This window comes from Chrysoperla carnea, chromosome 5, assembly GCF_905475395.1.
Source record: "Chrysoperla carnea chromosome 5, inChrCarn1.1, whole genome shotgun sequence".
NCBI classification, from domain to species: Eukaryota; Metazoa; Arthropoda; class Insecta; order Neuroptera; family Chrysopidae; genus Chrysoperla; species Chrysoperla carnea.
Window position 1 is genome coordinate 18,207,105 of NC_058341.1, and position 15,879 is coordinate 18,222,983.

Here is a 15,879-nt window from a genome sequence, read left to right on the forward strand (position 1 = left end):
CTAAGAACTTTTTTTGCAGCAAAGAATAAGAATCTGCATTTATAATAACAAAGTTGAGACCTGCCAATAGTGATGATAATGTTGAAAGATAAGAAAATGTTGAAATCCATATGAAAAAAAAGTTCATATTACATACACGGAAGTTACATGAAGTGGTTATGTTTTGTTCCACATGAAATCTCTTTTTTATTAATTTAATATTTATTTGGTATTTTTGTCATAAATTTTATTTCAAAAACAAAAATTATTAAGATATTGAGTAACAAATTTGATTTGTATGCAAGCTCTGTGATTGCTATCTTCCAAAGAAGTGTGTGTCTTCGATTGTGAATGTATCCATGTAGTTTTTGTCTTCTTCACCTGTGGAGAACAGAAGAAAAAAAAACAAGTTAAATTTATACCACATACGATGTCGTCAATATTTTTAATGTCATAATTTGAAAAAAACAAAAATATTAAAGAATTTGAGAGAATTGATTCTAAAAATTAAAATAAATTTAGATACAGTATTTTAGGATCATAAAATTTGGAAATGATTGAAAATTGTCGTTCTTTGATAGTTTTATTAATAAATTTCAATTTAATTTAGTAATGGAGCTATTAAAAATTTGTTTGTATCATAAATTAATATTATGTATTTACGATAAAAAATATTTATCCTTGACTTCGCCGTACGCATGCGTGCTTCTTGTATAACCTTTTGCATACGTTTAGGATACACTATAGCTAGATTTCATCAAAATAGAGCGATATTTCCTCTAGCGAATTCCAACGAACTGCCACCGCTAAACCTAGATTTTGCACCTTACTCTTCTAGAACAAAATAGTGCTCTTGTTACACATTACCTAGTGCAGGTTCTCCATTCAGGATTAATTTAGCTAGGCCTTTTCTTACTTTTATGTACATTGAAATCACTTTTTTGTTCTACACTCTTTAGCTAGACTGAATAGCAATCTACTTAGATTGCTCTAAATTCTAGAGCTAGTCCGGCTAGATTAAATCTTGCTCTAATTATATCAAATGTAGCTATAGTGTATTTGTCCCTTTATAGTTCTATGTATGACCTATATCTTGGTTTGCAAAAATTGTCAAAAAATTTAAACCTCGTGATTCAAAATTAATAAAACGTTTATTCTTGATTCTATCGTGAATTCGGCTGCGCGAAGTTTTCTATTTTCAAGGTGGATATTTTTCAAATAATTGACAACCTAAAAAAAATCAACATCCAACGTATAATTCAAGTAATCGAATTTTTTTATGGCAATATTGGACTGTAACGTATTGATAAATTTAATAATTTTCGTTAAATATTCTAAGTTTTTTTACTAAACATTCTAATTTTAAATTAAAATAATGTATCTGCATAAAATTTCTTTTGAATTTTGTAGAGTTTTCTGAACCTACTACATATATCTATTAAACTAACAAGTACCATAAAGCAGTCAGTCACATTCACATGCATATTTATGTTTTAGTATTAGTGAGGTTAGGTGTATTCTATACGATTATTATATTAGTAAACAGGAAATCAAAATAAATTTAAACAATTTTTCACCTCGAAAAATGTCCATTGAAGTAAATCAAAATTGGTCTACGGTAAGCATTTTTAAATATCTCGAAATTCGAAAAGATTATCCCAAACTTTCATTGTTTATAGCCCATGGTTCCACCATTAGACCAAAAACCCTGTGATGCTTTTTTGCCGTTCGTCAATCAATTACCTTCACATAGTACTTAAAATATACAAAACAAGCTTTTTTAACGATTCTCTAATTCTTACGTTTTGGCTTTAATGGCTTAAAGACCCTTGTCAAAGTGTTTGAAATAATAAAAAAAAGTATTATGTTTAGTAAAAGAGTTGATAGCTAAGTAGGGTCTTTATATCTGTAAATAGATTATCGATGTTATGAAGTCAAATAAATTTTTCACCACTTTAAAAATATGTTATCCGAAGTGATTTACCAGCTCTTTTACTATTAGGCAAGGCGCTGAGCGACAAAATAAAAACACCTTATAAACAATTTGTTTTTAATATTTCTTTTGTTTTCTTTTTCAGTATGCCTCGGATGATTTTACCGGCTCAGCACATGATAGTCCAACAGCGGCAGCCCGATACACATCACCACCATACCATTATTTAACTGATACCAGTGGTGGTGTTGTACCTGGTGCAACAACACCAGCAGACGTATGGGCTGGAATGGGTAGTAACACATATGTGCCTGGTGGGGCTTACGATCCATATGGAAGTGCAGCTCCAATGACTGGTGATACAACATCAACTGGTGGGCCTGGTAATGAATGTCATGGTTTACCACCTATGTCCTCGTTTCGTTCAAATGGAACATTTGTACCACAAAATCATCCTACAGCTGTTACTCCTGGTGATACATTAGGCAAAGCTTTAGCATCGGTAAGTATTCAAAATCATGACCAATTTTATACCTAAGTAGCAATTTCCGGCTCGTAACCCCCAAACTTTTGAATAGTAATAATTTCGTTACCAAGCAACACCTAAACAATTAATGGACACCTTATTTAATCAATGTTACTCTTTTACTTCTGTGTGTTATTGTGTTAAAATTATTTTACAAGAAAAAAATGTCAAATGTCAACAGAGATCCAGAAAAAGCTTTAACAACCTGTGAACCAAATTTAAAATATGTTTACGATGTAGAATGGTTCGATACCGAATGCTCAATGATCAAATATTTTTGGTTAGGATTTTATCCATTCGATGGAGCTATCGATATGTTTGATAAAAAATTCAAGAAAGTTTTCTTACATCGATGTTTTGTACCAGAAGTAACCATCAATAAATTATTCATCGGTAATACATTAAACATATTTGGACGATTAATCAAAATTACCGATTATGCGAGTGAATTTACCAAACGTTTAATGGCACATAAACGTGAGAAAACATTTGCGTTAATAAAACCAGGAGTAAATAATCCGAATTTTCGTTTAAGTGAAATTATTAATTGTATCATACATTGTGGATTACAAATTACTCAGTTACGGATGTGCCAGCTAACCGAAACGGATGTACGCCGGTTTTATGAAAAGTATAAATCTGCACCATTTTTTCCATCATTGATTGGGTTTGTTTCATCTGCGCCAGTGATTGCAATTGAATTATTAGGTAAATGTTTACAATCAATTAGTTTAGTAATTCTAAACATTGTAATAAGGGAGCTGATGATCAATTTGGAGTACATAAAATTTTGTACTAGTTCTTGAAAGACCCCTAATAAGATAGACGAAGTCTGGCTGGAGGCTAGCGGCACCCTACTAACCCTTGACATTTTTTGAGGGAAATATCTTCATTAAAAAAATGTTTTTGAGAAAATTTGAATTTTAGTCAAGTTTAATTTCCTTAAGTTAGATATTTAAGGAATTAAAAAATCGAAAAGCCAGACATATCAGTTGGGTCTAAATGTTTACCCGGCTGCTGCAAATACCCAAAGTGAAGTTAACTGACTGGCATATACAAATTCTAAGGCACTTCCAGACATGCTAGAAAGGTGCGGTTTTTTTGCATTCGACGCAAAATTGCTTGCAATATCCGGAAAAAAAAACTTCTCCCGGAAAGTTGGAAGAACACCCACAAAAAATGATTTTTTTCTGTTTTATACATGCTAGAAAGATGTTCTTTTCACCAGTCGACCCCTAATAAAGTTAAAATAACAGAATACTTTGAAAAATTTCATCATCAACAACCCAGAGCCCCCGGAAAATCGAAAAAAAACACCCCCCAAAAATCTATTTTTCTGTTTTTGTAACAAACTGGATTATTTAAGTTGATTTTCACATAAAAATTGCTTGTTAACAATAACGAATTAATAGGTGAAAATGCTATTGAAAAGTGGAGAGATATGGTTGGTCCCATGGATCCGATGATTGCTAGACGTGATAAACCAAATACTCTTCGTGCTGCATACGGTCTCGACGTGACGAATAATGTGTTTCATGCATCTGAAAATTTTGAAGAAGTTGAAAAAGATACCAAATTTTTCTTTCCATCTGATTCAATGAGTAAACCGCCCGTGACGACGGCAACGTGTGAGAATTCCACTTTATGTATTGTAAAACCCCATGTATTGTTAGATGGAACACTTGGAAATCTTCTAAGAGATATCGAAAATGGTGGATTTATTATACAAGCAATGTTTTCCGTATTATTATCGTTGGTCAACGCAAATGAATTTATGGAAATTTATCAAGGTGTTCTGGAAAATTATGGTGATATTATTTTACATTTGGCTAGTGGGCCGTGTGTGGCATTAGAAATAATTTCAGCGGATCCAGAAAAAAATGTTTTTCATGAATTTCGAAGATTTTGTGGACCTAAAGATCCGGCAATTGCCAGACAAATTCGACCAAATACATTACGTGCTAAATATGGTTTAAATCATATTTATAATGCGGTGCATTGTACGGATTTGGAAGAGGATTGCCAATCGGATGTGGAATATTTCTTCAAAATTTTAGATAATTTTTAAGAATTTTAAAATTTTTTTCATACATATTGTTTTTATTTTTGTTTCAAAAATTTAATAAAAAACAAGTGACATAAACAAATGAGTTAATTGTTAAAGTACCCTATTATGTGTTGAATATCCTCAGTCCTTGAAAATTGTTCGAAATCGAGAAGGGGAATCTCCTTAATATAATCGAATGAATCTTAATATAATCGGATGAATTAAATATGAAATTAACATCAATCTCACTATTTGAAGATGCCAACAAATTTTTAACTCTGTCTTTTATAGTTTTTGAGAAAATGGAAACTAAAGTTTTGCCCTAATTTGGAACCTTATGTGAAAATAAAGATATTGACCTATGTTGCTCATTTACGAACTCAAATTCACTTTTTACGTCTTGAGTACGTTATAAAAATTTCAGTTCGATATCTGTTTTCGTTCAGTTATCGCAATGATGGACGGACAGACGAAAATGGATTTATTTGTAACGTCAATATTAAACCCTATGACTCTTAAATTAGACCTAGACCTGTAAGGTTATTTAAAAATCAAGGCTAGAAAGTGATTCCTTTATAAAAAAAACTAATGTGTTTCGATAAATTCATTATTGACGTTCCAATTCTTTTAACAAATATTTTTTCAATTGTTTTTTCGATCGTTTTCAGATATATCCTGTAGAACAAAGTGGCAGTAGTTATGGAAGTAGTGCAGCTAGTACACCACCAGTGAGTAGTCCTCCGCCATTAGGTACTGGTGCATGGCTTCCAACAAGTGCCGGTTCATCAGTGGCACAACATTCACCTCATTTTCCGGGCGCACAGCCACAGACCAATGGCCAACATGGCTCACCTGTTACCGTTAACACTCATCACCATATGCACATGGTAAATACTGGAATTGTAAGCGAATTCTTTATTCAAAATTCATTTTTTTTTTGTACTTAAAAAATTTTTTTTTTTTTTAATACTTTCATTTTTTTTTTTGTGCAAATTTATTTGTTTTTTGATTTTTTTGGAATGTATTTTTTTTATGCATGTGTTTTCTTTTTGTTTTATTTTTTTGTAAAGACTGCTCCAGAACAACAACGTTTGGATGATGCTATTGGATTCCTTAGGGATCATGCTGAAGTAAGTTTGTTTTTTAAAATTATTTGTTTAGTTTTGATTTTTTTTCAAGCACACAGTGATTAGTTTAATGACTAATTTAACCCTTCAGAATGGTTGCATAGAGATATTCTCTCCCGCTTATTCGTGCTTTACAGGATAGTAAAATGATTGTGATACGAAAGACGACCACTCTGAAGGGTTAAATAAAGCTTTCTTCTTGTAGAATTTGAATCTATTAGACGAGTTAAATCCAAATTAAACTGAGTTTAATGAGGTTCTTATCTCGGAATCTAATTAAAGTGAACATATTTGTGACAAAAAAGAGGTGTTGTAAAAGGAAGTTTCTCAAAAAACGAGTTTACTTGGGATCTTCATTAAATCCAGAATCTATAGCATGATCTATTAGAATTGAGTCAGGCATTTAAAGGAGTGTGCAAAAGTCACGTCATTTGCCAGGAAAATACATGTCGCCCAATGTCACTCAGCACTAAGTGGAATATAATACTAAAAAAATTTCAACTACCAATTTAAAAACTAGAAAGTACAACCTTTTATTTCGAGTTAAGCTGCTTTTTTATAAATAAATTTTTAAGGAAAAGTAATTGGTAGGCAAAAGAAATGAATTTTTTTTCTAAATAATTTTTTTTTAATAAACAGGGAACTCGAATGGAAGAACGTTTAGATGATGCCATAAATGTATTAAGAAATCATGCCGAAGCTCAACAGTTATTAGGTGGTCCATTAGGCGGTTACCAACCAACACCGGCTGGTTTATCACATCCACATTCACAAGGACCACCACCACCAACAGCTGGACAATTAACGCCGCATCAACCCCAACCAAATGAATTTGAAACAGCGGCAACTGTAATCCCCACACCTGCAGCTATTAAAACTTCAATAGAAACTGGCGGCCGTGTTGCGCATAATACAAGTAAATATCTTTCTCTTTTTTTTTTTACTCAACATTATTTTCCACTTTATTATGAAAATTTTAAGGTTATTCAATTAATCATAATCATCTAAATCTTAGTTATTATTTCAATTAAATATAATTATTAGTTAAAAGTTACTACTTCAATTTCAAAAACATAAACAAGTGATCCAAGTGCTTGTCATACGTGCTAGGGACCCACTAGTGGTACCCCTCTTTTTGTTATTATTATATAGCTATTCTAGTATTGAAAAATGGGATTTGCAATCCCACCATCTGGCGATAATAATTCGTACAAGTTAAAACAGGACACTGACCCATTTTGAGTATTTCTAATTTAGACTACCAAGTTACTTATCATTTATTATTAATCTAATTAGACTAATTATTTCGGTGAAACATTTTGCTGCCATAATCGAATAACCTTAAATGAATCCAAAATTAGACGTTTAAATAAAAATTTATTATTCTTATTTCCAGAAAAACGTAAAGAACCTCCCGATAGTATAGATACAAAACCTTCAAGTTCCGTAGACAGTGTAGTAGGTGGCGTTGCCACAGCAGCAACGACAACAAATACAAAGGGAAACAAGAGAGCGCGAAGATAGTAAGTATTATAACCCTTTTACCCACAAAAAAAAACGAGACAGGTATTGTTTTGTGTAAGTAAATTTCAAATAATCGAAATGAGCTTAAAATGAAATTAATTTTTTCTTCCAAATAGTATAGATTTTTCCATGAAAATACTTTTGTTCTAAATAAATTTCATTTTAAGCTCACTAAATACAACATCTATTAATAGTTGTTCAAGCGGTGCCGAAGATGAGACCGATGATCCAAGTGTGAAAGCTGTACGTGAAAAAGAACGTCGTCAAGCTAACAACGTACGAGAGAGGTATGTTCTTGTGTAGTGTTGTGTAGTGCACGCCAAAATAAAATTATTCACACACACTTTTTCTATATATTTTTTTTGGATTTGTTTTAAATTTTCCTCAATTCCTGATCCCAATTTTTATTTCAACGTTTTTGAACGGCTCACATTCAAAATAGTGAATGTTTTAATTAATGTAGTAAATTTTGATAACACTCCCGGGAAATCATATCTAAAAAAATTTAACCAAAATATTTTTTAATTCCCGGTTTTATTTATAATTTTTTTTTTTAAATAGTATGTCGAGTAAATAAAACTGTATGTACAGGACAGGGCAGAGAAGTGTGTGGTTTTAAAAACTTTGTGAAGCAAAAACCAATGAATTTTTTTAATTATTTTTTCGCCATCTTAAAATGCATAAAAATGAATTTCAGAAAATTACATAAATTGTAGTTTTAAGTAAATATTGAACTTATAAATTAGTCGGATCTTATAACTTGCAACATTTTCTTGTGAGTTTATCTCAGAAGATGAGTATCAGGAGAGATAGAAACCGTACTAGAATAACACAACACTAACAGTTGAAGCGGACACTAGCTAGGCAGCAGGTATGCTGAAGGGCTTGGACTACCAGTGCAGCATGATTATTGCAGGAGCTGTCACAGTAGGGAGACGTAGGAAACGATGTCTCATCTTCTTTATTACTGTCCAGCTCTTGCCATTAGGGAATGGATATACTTGTGTCAAAGCACTCCTGTTTTTCTTAACCAGCTCTAAATAATTCCTGAAGTGATCGATGGGCCAAAACTCTTTTCGGTATTACAATAGATCCTATGGTTTGAGTGTGTCCCACCGCAGGACATCCACTCTAACCTAACAGTCAAAACACTGAAAGCACGGAACTGACAATAGGTGGTTCTAATCTAGTGAAATGTCGTGAATAACTTGGTGGTCTTAAAGAATATCTACGCCTGAATATTACATTTAGTTTATTTTCTTTAATGCTTTTTTATGTAATTTAACAATTTAAGGTTGTTATGAAAGTGGAAAGGGGTCTCATTAACCCTTTTACTGTACCCCATGGAAAATGTATAGATCATAGAACGAAGTATTTGCTGCCAACTTTAAATAAATAATTTTTTTTAATTTTAAATAGTTGAAAATATATTTTTACCTTTTTTTTTTTTATTAAAACAATATTTTTTAATTATTAGATTACAATTTAATTATTTCAAAGAGTTTTTATAAATTTCGTACATTTTATTTTGGGAAAAGGAATTTGAAAATGGATGAGTGTTATCAGAAAAAACTACACAATTCGATTGCATTCGTTTTGATTAGGGCTGTTTTGGAAATAGATGATGTCACAGATTAAAGACAAATACATATTTGCATCCTTGATTTATAATCCTAAATAAATAATAATCCTTAATTATATAGCTTTAAAATGATTTTGAGTTTTATTATATGAATTTATGAATATGGGCCGGACACGGATAAAATTCAACCAATACTAAACCTTCTGTGTGCACTACTGAGTTTTTTCTATATCTCTCTCTTACGTTGGTCTGCGGAGTTTTGAATCGGAAAAGGACCTGGTCTTGAATTTAGCAACTGTTTGATATTAATATACCTGTCTCCCAAACAATGTATATTTCTGACAGTTCATAATATATACTCATATCTCTTGAACTTTAGTTGTTCGAGTGCTGATGAGACAGAAGACGCTGATTTAGACCCCGACACAAAAGCTCAAAGAGAGAAAGAGCGAAGGCAGGCCAACAATGCCAGAGAAAGGTAAACTATACAATTAATGTGTAGTAATTAATACAAATTTCTTTGTATATTGGGAACTGATCAAATGGGTTAAAATGATTATTTGATAGTATGAAATTTAAAATTGGTTTAAGCTGCAAAATACATCCCTTCACATCAGTTCCTAATAATAACTGAAGGTTCATATTCTAAAAACATGTAATAATATTATAATTATTACAATAAAGTAAACCCTTTATTAATTTTTTTATTAATCCTAAATTTTTTATTTTCTTTCGTAATTTATTTTTAATTTTGTTTATACGAAGAGATATCTGCTATCGAAATGCTATAAAACGAATTTTCATGATGCGTAGCTTAGAAAATCTAATAATATGTTTTAAGGCAAAAGCAATCTGGAAGTCGTAATTTTTGAACATTTTTTCAAGCAACTGAACAAACAAACAAGCAACAAACTTGACAATTCCGATATTTACTGTCATATACTTGCCGTGTATAAAGCAACGACTTATTAGTCCGTTCGATGGTTCCTAAACTTAATTTAGCGGCGTCAATATTTCTCAAAAAATTCTTCGTATAAACAAAGTAAATAAATTGTATCAGATTAAGCAAAAGTTGCGCCCAAGTTTATTTTTAATTAATATGTTTAGAAAGATGGGTTAACGGACGTACTACCTTAATCATTCAAATTAAATAGATAAATTTAAATTTTTAATAAAAACTTTTTGAAGGTAATGATACAAATTTTTGATGTATTATTTTATCTTTATTCAGGATACGAATTCGTGATATAAATGAAGCACTTAAAGAATTAGGCAGAATGTGTATGACCCATTTAAAAACAGATAAACCTCAAACAAAACTTGGAATACTTAATATGGCTGTGGAAGTAATTATGACTTTAGAACAGCAAGTTAGAGGTAAGTAAATACATACACGCATGCGCACGCTACATGTATTAAAATTGTATCTAATTATTTTTCATTCAATTTTATAGAAAGAAATTTAAATCCGAAAGCAGCATGCTTAAAACGAAGGGAAGAAGAGAAAGCCGAAGATGGGCCTAAACTTGCCGCAGCTGCTGCCCAACATCATATGCTACCTACTCCACATTACCCTGCCATTCCAGTAAGTTCTTTCTTAAAAATTTATTTTTTTTATATTCCATCAAAAGTTAAACTACTAAAAATCCACCAAAAATAAACCAAGCTAAACTACGTGGCTTTAAAGTATTACGTAAGAAGGAAGGAGGAAATTCCAGGAATCCCTAAAATATGATATACCGGGTGTCACAAACTTGCCGTAGTTTAGTGGTTGCCTCATATTTTTCATTCGAAGTTTACAAATATGCATACATACATGCATTCATACTCTCATGAACTTTTATCCCACCTTTTTACTTCTTTGTAATCGGGTAATGAAATATAGAACTTATTATGATATTTATTTTGCAGGGACCACCACCTAATCTACCACACAGTCAACAAGTACAGCCTCAACAATAGCATTGACCATAATATGGTTGTTATTAAATAAATAAATATTGGGCGTAATTTAAATTTAAAATAAAACAGAAGAAAATAAACAAAAATAGACTACAAAAAAAAAACTGGCTCGTTAAAATAAAAAGAAAAATTGTCGTCGTTCATATTATAAAAAGTGACAACAAAAGAGAAAGAGAACAAGAGCCTCCCGCCTTTTTTTTAAATAGTTTAATTTGAAATGACGCGTTCGTCGTTACCAACGGTTACACCTCGTTAAGTATTATAATATTATTCGAGCGAGAGAGAGATGATCGTGATCAATCGGCAAATTTGTTGAACGGTCTTGTTTTTTTTTGGTTGTTGTGTTGTTTTTTTTTTGCGCAAGGTGATGAATGATGAACAAAAAATACTTCTTTTTTTGGTGATTATGTGAACCCGAGCCCTTCACATCATCTACTTTGATACACATAACTGTAAATATTTAATAAATGAAAAAAGTATTATTAAAATACAAAAAAAAAAAAAAGAAACGGCGATAAATACTTTTTGTGTAATCCCTGGAAAAACCCGTTCATACAACTAACATGGTTCTCGAACTGTGTTTATTTTTGTGATACTTGAATATACGATTTATGAATGCCATATAGATTAATTTTTTTTAGTCGATCATTTTTAAACAAAAATAAATCTTATGTTTAATATCAGTTTGGAATTATTGTTTCGTTTATAGATTATTGAATGAATATCTAGAAGGAAATTGTTATTGTGTCCATATTATATAAAAGGATCAGTAAAATCAGACCAAAAATGGTCAAAAGTTTAAAAAAAAATCAAACAAGTTGTGATAAGTTTTAGTAGAGATCTTTATTTTAATGTTTCAAACAAATATATCCTGAACAATCCGTTAATTTGAACTATGTGGATTTTTTATTTCTTGGAGACGAAAGGGCAAAATAAACTACTTGAAATAACCTTATTTTTTGGAACGAAACGGTTAGGGTTATTATCCACCACTAAAAAAGCGCGTGAATTAGAAAATCACGGCCAATGACAATTTTTAGTTTATGAAACTTAACAATATAGAAAAATAAATTGTTGTAAGAGCGGGTTATTCCAAAAAAATAGAATTGACAATTTCTACTTACTTATTATAATGTATAGGAAATATTATAATAGTTTTTATGTTTGATGAAGACGAAGACTTAAGAAGAAAATTGGAAACAGAAGAATCATTGTGTCATCACATATTTTTTTTTATTTTGATGACGAGTACGTTTTGAAGTGTTTTTTTTATTTTATTTAAATGCCAAACTAATTTACTATTACTATACGAAACATTTTGTTTACAAGGTTCATAAAAAAAACCAAGCGAAAACAAATTTTGCAATCGATTTTATCTCAAAAAAAAAATGCAATTTTTTTTGTTAATTTTATTTAATTTTTTTAATTTAATAATTTTTTTTAATTGCTGTGAAAAACAACACAAATTTTAAGTGCTATATTTTCTTTTTAGAAATGGTTCAAATGTAAAATTATTCAAAATGGATTTTGATTCTCATTAGCGAATTACATATTAATATAATACTCAATTTTTGAGCTACCATGACACAATATAATATATATCTATATATATATATATATTTCGGTGACCTGATTAATAGTATCCTCATTCAATTACGAAAAAGTACAAAATGTTTATAAATTTAAAAAAAAAAACCACCGTTAATTGGAATTGAAAATATCTTAAAATTCCCGAAAGTACCTGAAATTTTTTATGCCAAATTTAGATAAAAACTATATGGCCATGAATTAGAGGGTGCTATTGATATGAGGTCACATTTTTTTGTTATTTGATTTTAGAGGGGGAAAATGAATCCAAAGTGAAGAAATTTTGACAATTAGTGTAATTGATTTTAATTTAATTTTCTTTTAATGAATTTTACATTTGATTCAAGTTTAGCCAAAATAAAAAATCTCCAATATATATTTTAAAATATACGTACAGATTAAAATTATGTATGGTAGTAAAAATTGATCTGAAAACTAACTCTCTTAATTTTATTGATTTAAAAATCAAATATTTGGCCAGTACAGTATTTTTTTTCTGATAAAATAATTCTTTCATGAAATTTAGTAGATTAGTATTATTTATTTTTGTTTAAATTTTTAGTTTTTTTAGATTTTTACAAAAAAGTGAATCTTTTTGGTAAAATTCATTCAATGGACAAATTGAATGTGAAAAGGAATGAATCCCTCCTAATCGTAAATGGAAACTGGCTGATTATAAAATTTTACGTGAGGTTTCACTTTTTGATGATACTTAGCGTGGATATAAATCATTTATTTTTATTTAATTAATTAAACAGAAATAAATGGTTCTGAAAGTGCGACTTTTGTATAATTATATTTTAACACTTTTTATAAAAAATCTTGAAAAATTGTCGAATAATAAGACTTTTTTCTAATTAAAATATAACTATACGAAAAAATAAGTCAATATGAAAATTTCATGAAATAATTATATCTTTTATTAAAATTTAAACAATTTTTGATTTTTAATAAACAATAAAAATAAAACAGGTGCCAATTTTAACTTATTAAAAGTTAAACGAAAAACAAACTAAAATAAAAAAAGAAAAAAAAAGAGAAGCAATTTAATTATGGACGTAATTATTTACAATTTTTTTTACGAAAAAAATATTATTTAATTTTTAAAAACAAAAATTATTATTTTTTCCATTCTTCTATTTTTTTTAGAATTATTTTTCTAATTATTATTTTTTGTTTTAATTTTATGATGTTCAATGATAGATCTTAGGCCAGGTGTAGTATTTGACAGTTTTTTCAGGACCGCTGGAAATTTGTTGTCAAGTTTGCTTCTAACAACTTTTTCCTCTATACGAACTAGCATGTTTGGCAATTTCTCTTTCGGAGGCCCTGCGTGGTTAGCTTCAAATTAATGAATATTCGTTGACAATAATATTTAAAAAAAATATTAAACACTCAACAAAGCTTTGTTAAGCTTTCCAGGTGCCTTGACAGAGACGTCCTCGACTATGAAAATTTTCGTAGAGGATAAAGTTGTTGGGCACATAACTGCATCTCAAATCATTCTGAAATCATTATCAAATTCTATACATTGCCTCAGACCTATACAAATAATAAAATGATTTAAAAAAATTGTTTATACAAAAATAAAATTGTGAATGTAGACTCGTTTTGAACGTAACATTCAAATAAAAAAACGAGGGATGCGTTCATGATATATCTTTTTTGATTGCATAATATTTTTTTATTATATATATATAAATATATAGTATAATGAATTTAAAAAAACGCTGATGATAAAAATAATAAATGATGCGGTGAGGTCGGTCTGCGAGAATTTTAATTATTTTTATTTTTTTTTAATCACATATATTTATAATTTTTAAGTAATGATGTTTGTTATTTTTAGTATTCTATGTTTATATTATTATTACGGTTAATTTTATTTTTATTTTTTTCTGTCTAAGTGCGTGACACAAACATAATATGTTTTAAAAATGATATGAAAACGTTTTTTATTTTAAATATTGTGAATATATTCTGAAAGTAACAAAAAATAAAAGGGATTCCATTTTGGAAATTTAAAAAATCATATTCGATATTTGAGTATTTTGTGTATTGAGTGCCATTGTAGATAGATGAAAATTTTGTAATTGGTAATTAATTTTGTCAATTGCCTTCTCAATTCAACGGTCGAGTGAGATTTTTTAAAAGGGGTTGAATTAAATGAATCTTACATCCACTGTTCAATTATTTTATATACGGGGATTTTTTTAACGGCATGGGTTCAAAACTTAAAAATAAAGTGTTTAAAGCTAAAAATGTGGGGATCATTGGCGCACGTTTCATGTAATCATTATATTCGACTTGAGTTTTCAGGTTCAATGAAACGTTAACTCTGCTTCATAACTAATAAGATTGATTTCGAGAGATTGCGGTGTTTTCTGTTAATTTAACTTTAGCTAAACTCCTTTCAAGTTTTATTTTAATATAAATGCTAGTTTTATCTACAGCCTTGATAAAGTTTAAAAACAAATATTTATTTAACTAAAGTCTGAAAATAAAATGTGATGATAACTTGATTCTTTGATGTAATAAAACGATACGAAATTCAAACGTTTAAAATTTGCAATATTTAAAATAAAAACATACAATAGCCTGTTTACAAAAAAATATAAATAAATAAATAACCTGCCACATTTGTTATTAAGAATTTTAAACTCAAATCAAGAATATTTCCTCTAATTTTATAATAATAATGAATGACTCGCGCAAATTGTTGTAAATATTTTACTTTTATATATATTAAAAAAAAAACCAAACTTCAGATTGTTAATATTCAATAAAATATTTTTTATGAAAAAAAAAGTGAAAAAAATTATCAAATTGAAAATTGACAATATTTAATTAATTATTTATAATAAAGAAATAAAAACAAAACAAAAATACACGACAATTTACAAAAACAGAAAAAAGAAAATATTTTAGAAAAATGGAATTTTATAAATTATTTTGTTTTTTTAGTTTTTCATACAACACAAAATATACACAGGCGACAGAGGATACACAACGGCGTTATGAAACTCTTGAATGTAATGGAAAAAAATAGGTTAGTAAACATGACTTAAAATGCTTCTGGGGGGAATTCTTGTATTGGCATTCTTACATCAGTCAAAATAACTAAGTAACTAGAATATAACGCTACATAAAAAGGGGCGAAATTTTTCCTCAAAATTTCAAACAGGTATATCTCGGCGAAAATTGATTGGATGACTTCACTTTCTAATTTTTTAAACAATATTTCTAACATTTTTATCATCCCTTATATTTTAAACGCAGGGCTGAAATTCTGAGAAAATTTATTTATTAATTTGATATGAATTTTAAAAGTGTGCACTGGGTGCATAAGTTTTTATACAATAAATTGAATATTTGCATTCGAAAGATTGTTTTTTCTCTTTAAAATGCGCTTGTATTGATCTCTATACGAGCTTTTAAGACCGAGTTATTCGCCGACGTAGGAATCGAGGTTGAAATATTTTATATTAGTTTCTTTTTCTTATTGTTTATTACTTTTTATCATTAGTTGGAAATGTTTTTTTTTTGTCGATAAACTGATTTTTTACATTTATTGTTATTATTTTGTAGTAATTTTGATTTGACAGTGAATAA

The 15,879-nt window shown here is 29.2% G+C and overlaps 1 protein-coding gene across 3 annotated transcripts in view; it reads left to right on the plus strand.

Moving 5' to 3' along the window:
• Nucleotides 1–12,026, plus strand: part of LOC123299968 (protein daughterless) — a 164,893-nt gene extending 152,867 nt beyond the window's left edge. Inside the window, exons 4-12 of one of the 3 annotated variants that reach the window (XM_044882404.1) lie at nt 2,058–2,414; nt 5,154–5,387; nt 5,556–5,615; nt 6,252–6,528; nt 7,009–7,135; nt 7,304–7,423; nt 9,950–10,095; nt 10,173–10,303; nt 10,630–12,026. In XM_044882404.1, coding sequence (XP_044738339.1) covers nt 2,058–2,414; nt 5,154–5,387; nt 5,556–5,615; nt 6,252–6,528; nt 7,009–7,135; nt 7,304–7,423; nt 9,950–10,095; nt 10,173–10,303; nt 10,630–10,680 — 1,503 coding nt within the window. In that variant the 3' untranslated portion in view covers nt 10,681–12,026. Of the gene's footprint in view, nt 1–2,057; nt 2,415–5,153; nt 5,388–5,555; nt 5,616–6,251; nt 6,529–7,008; nt 7,136–7,303; nt 7,424–9,097; nt 9,197–9,949; nt 10,096–10,172; nt 10,304–10,629 lie in introns of all 3 variants that reach the window. The other 2 variants (XM_044882406.1, XM_044882405.1) reach the window with 2 other exon arrangements.
• Nucleotides 12,027–15,879: the final 3,853 nt, after the last annotated feature.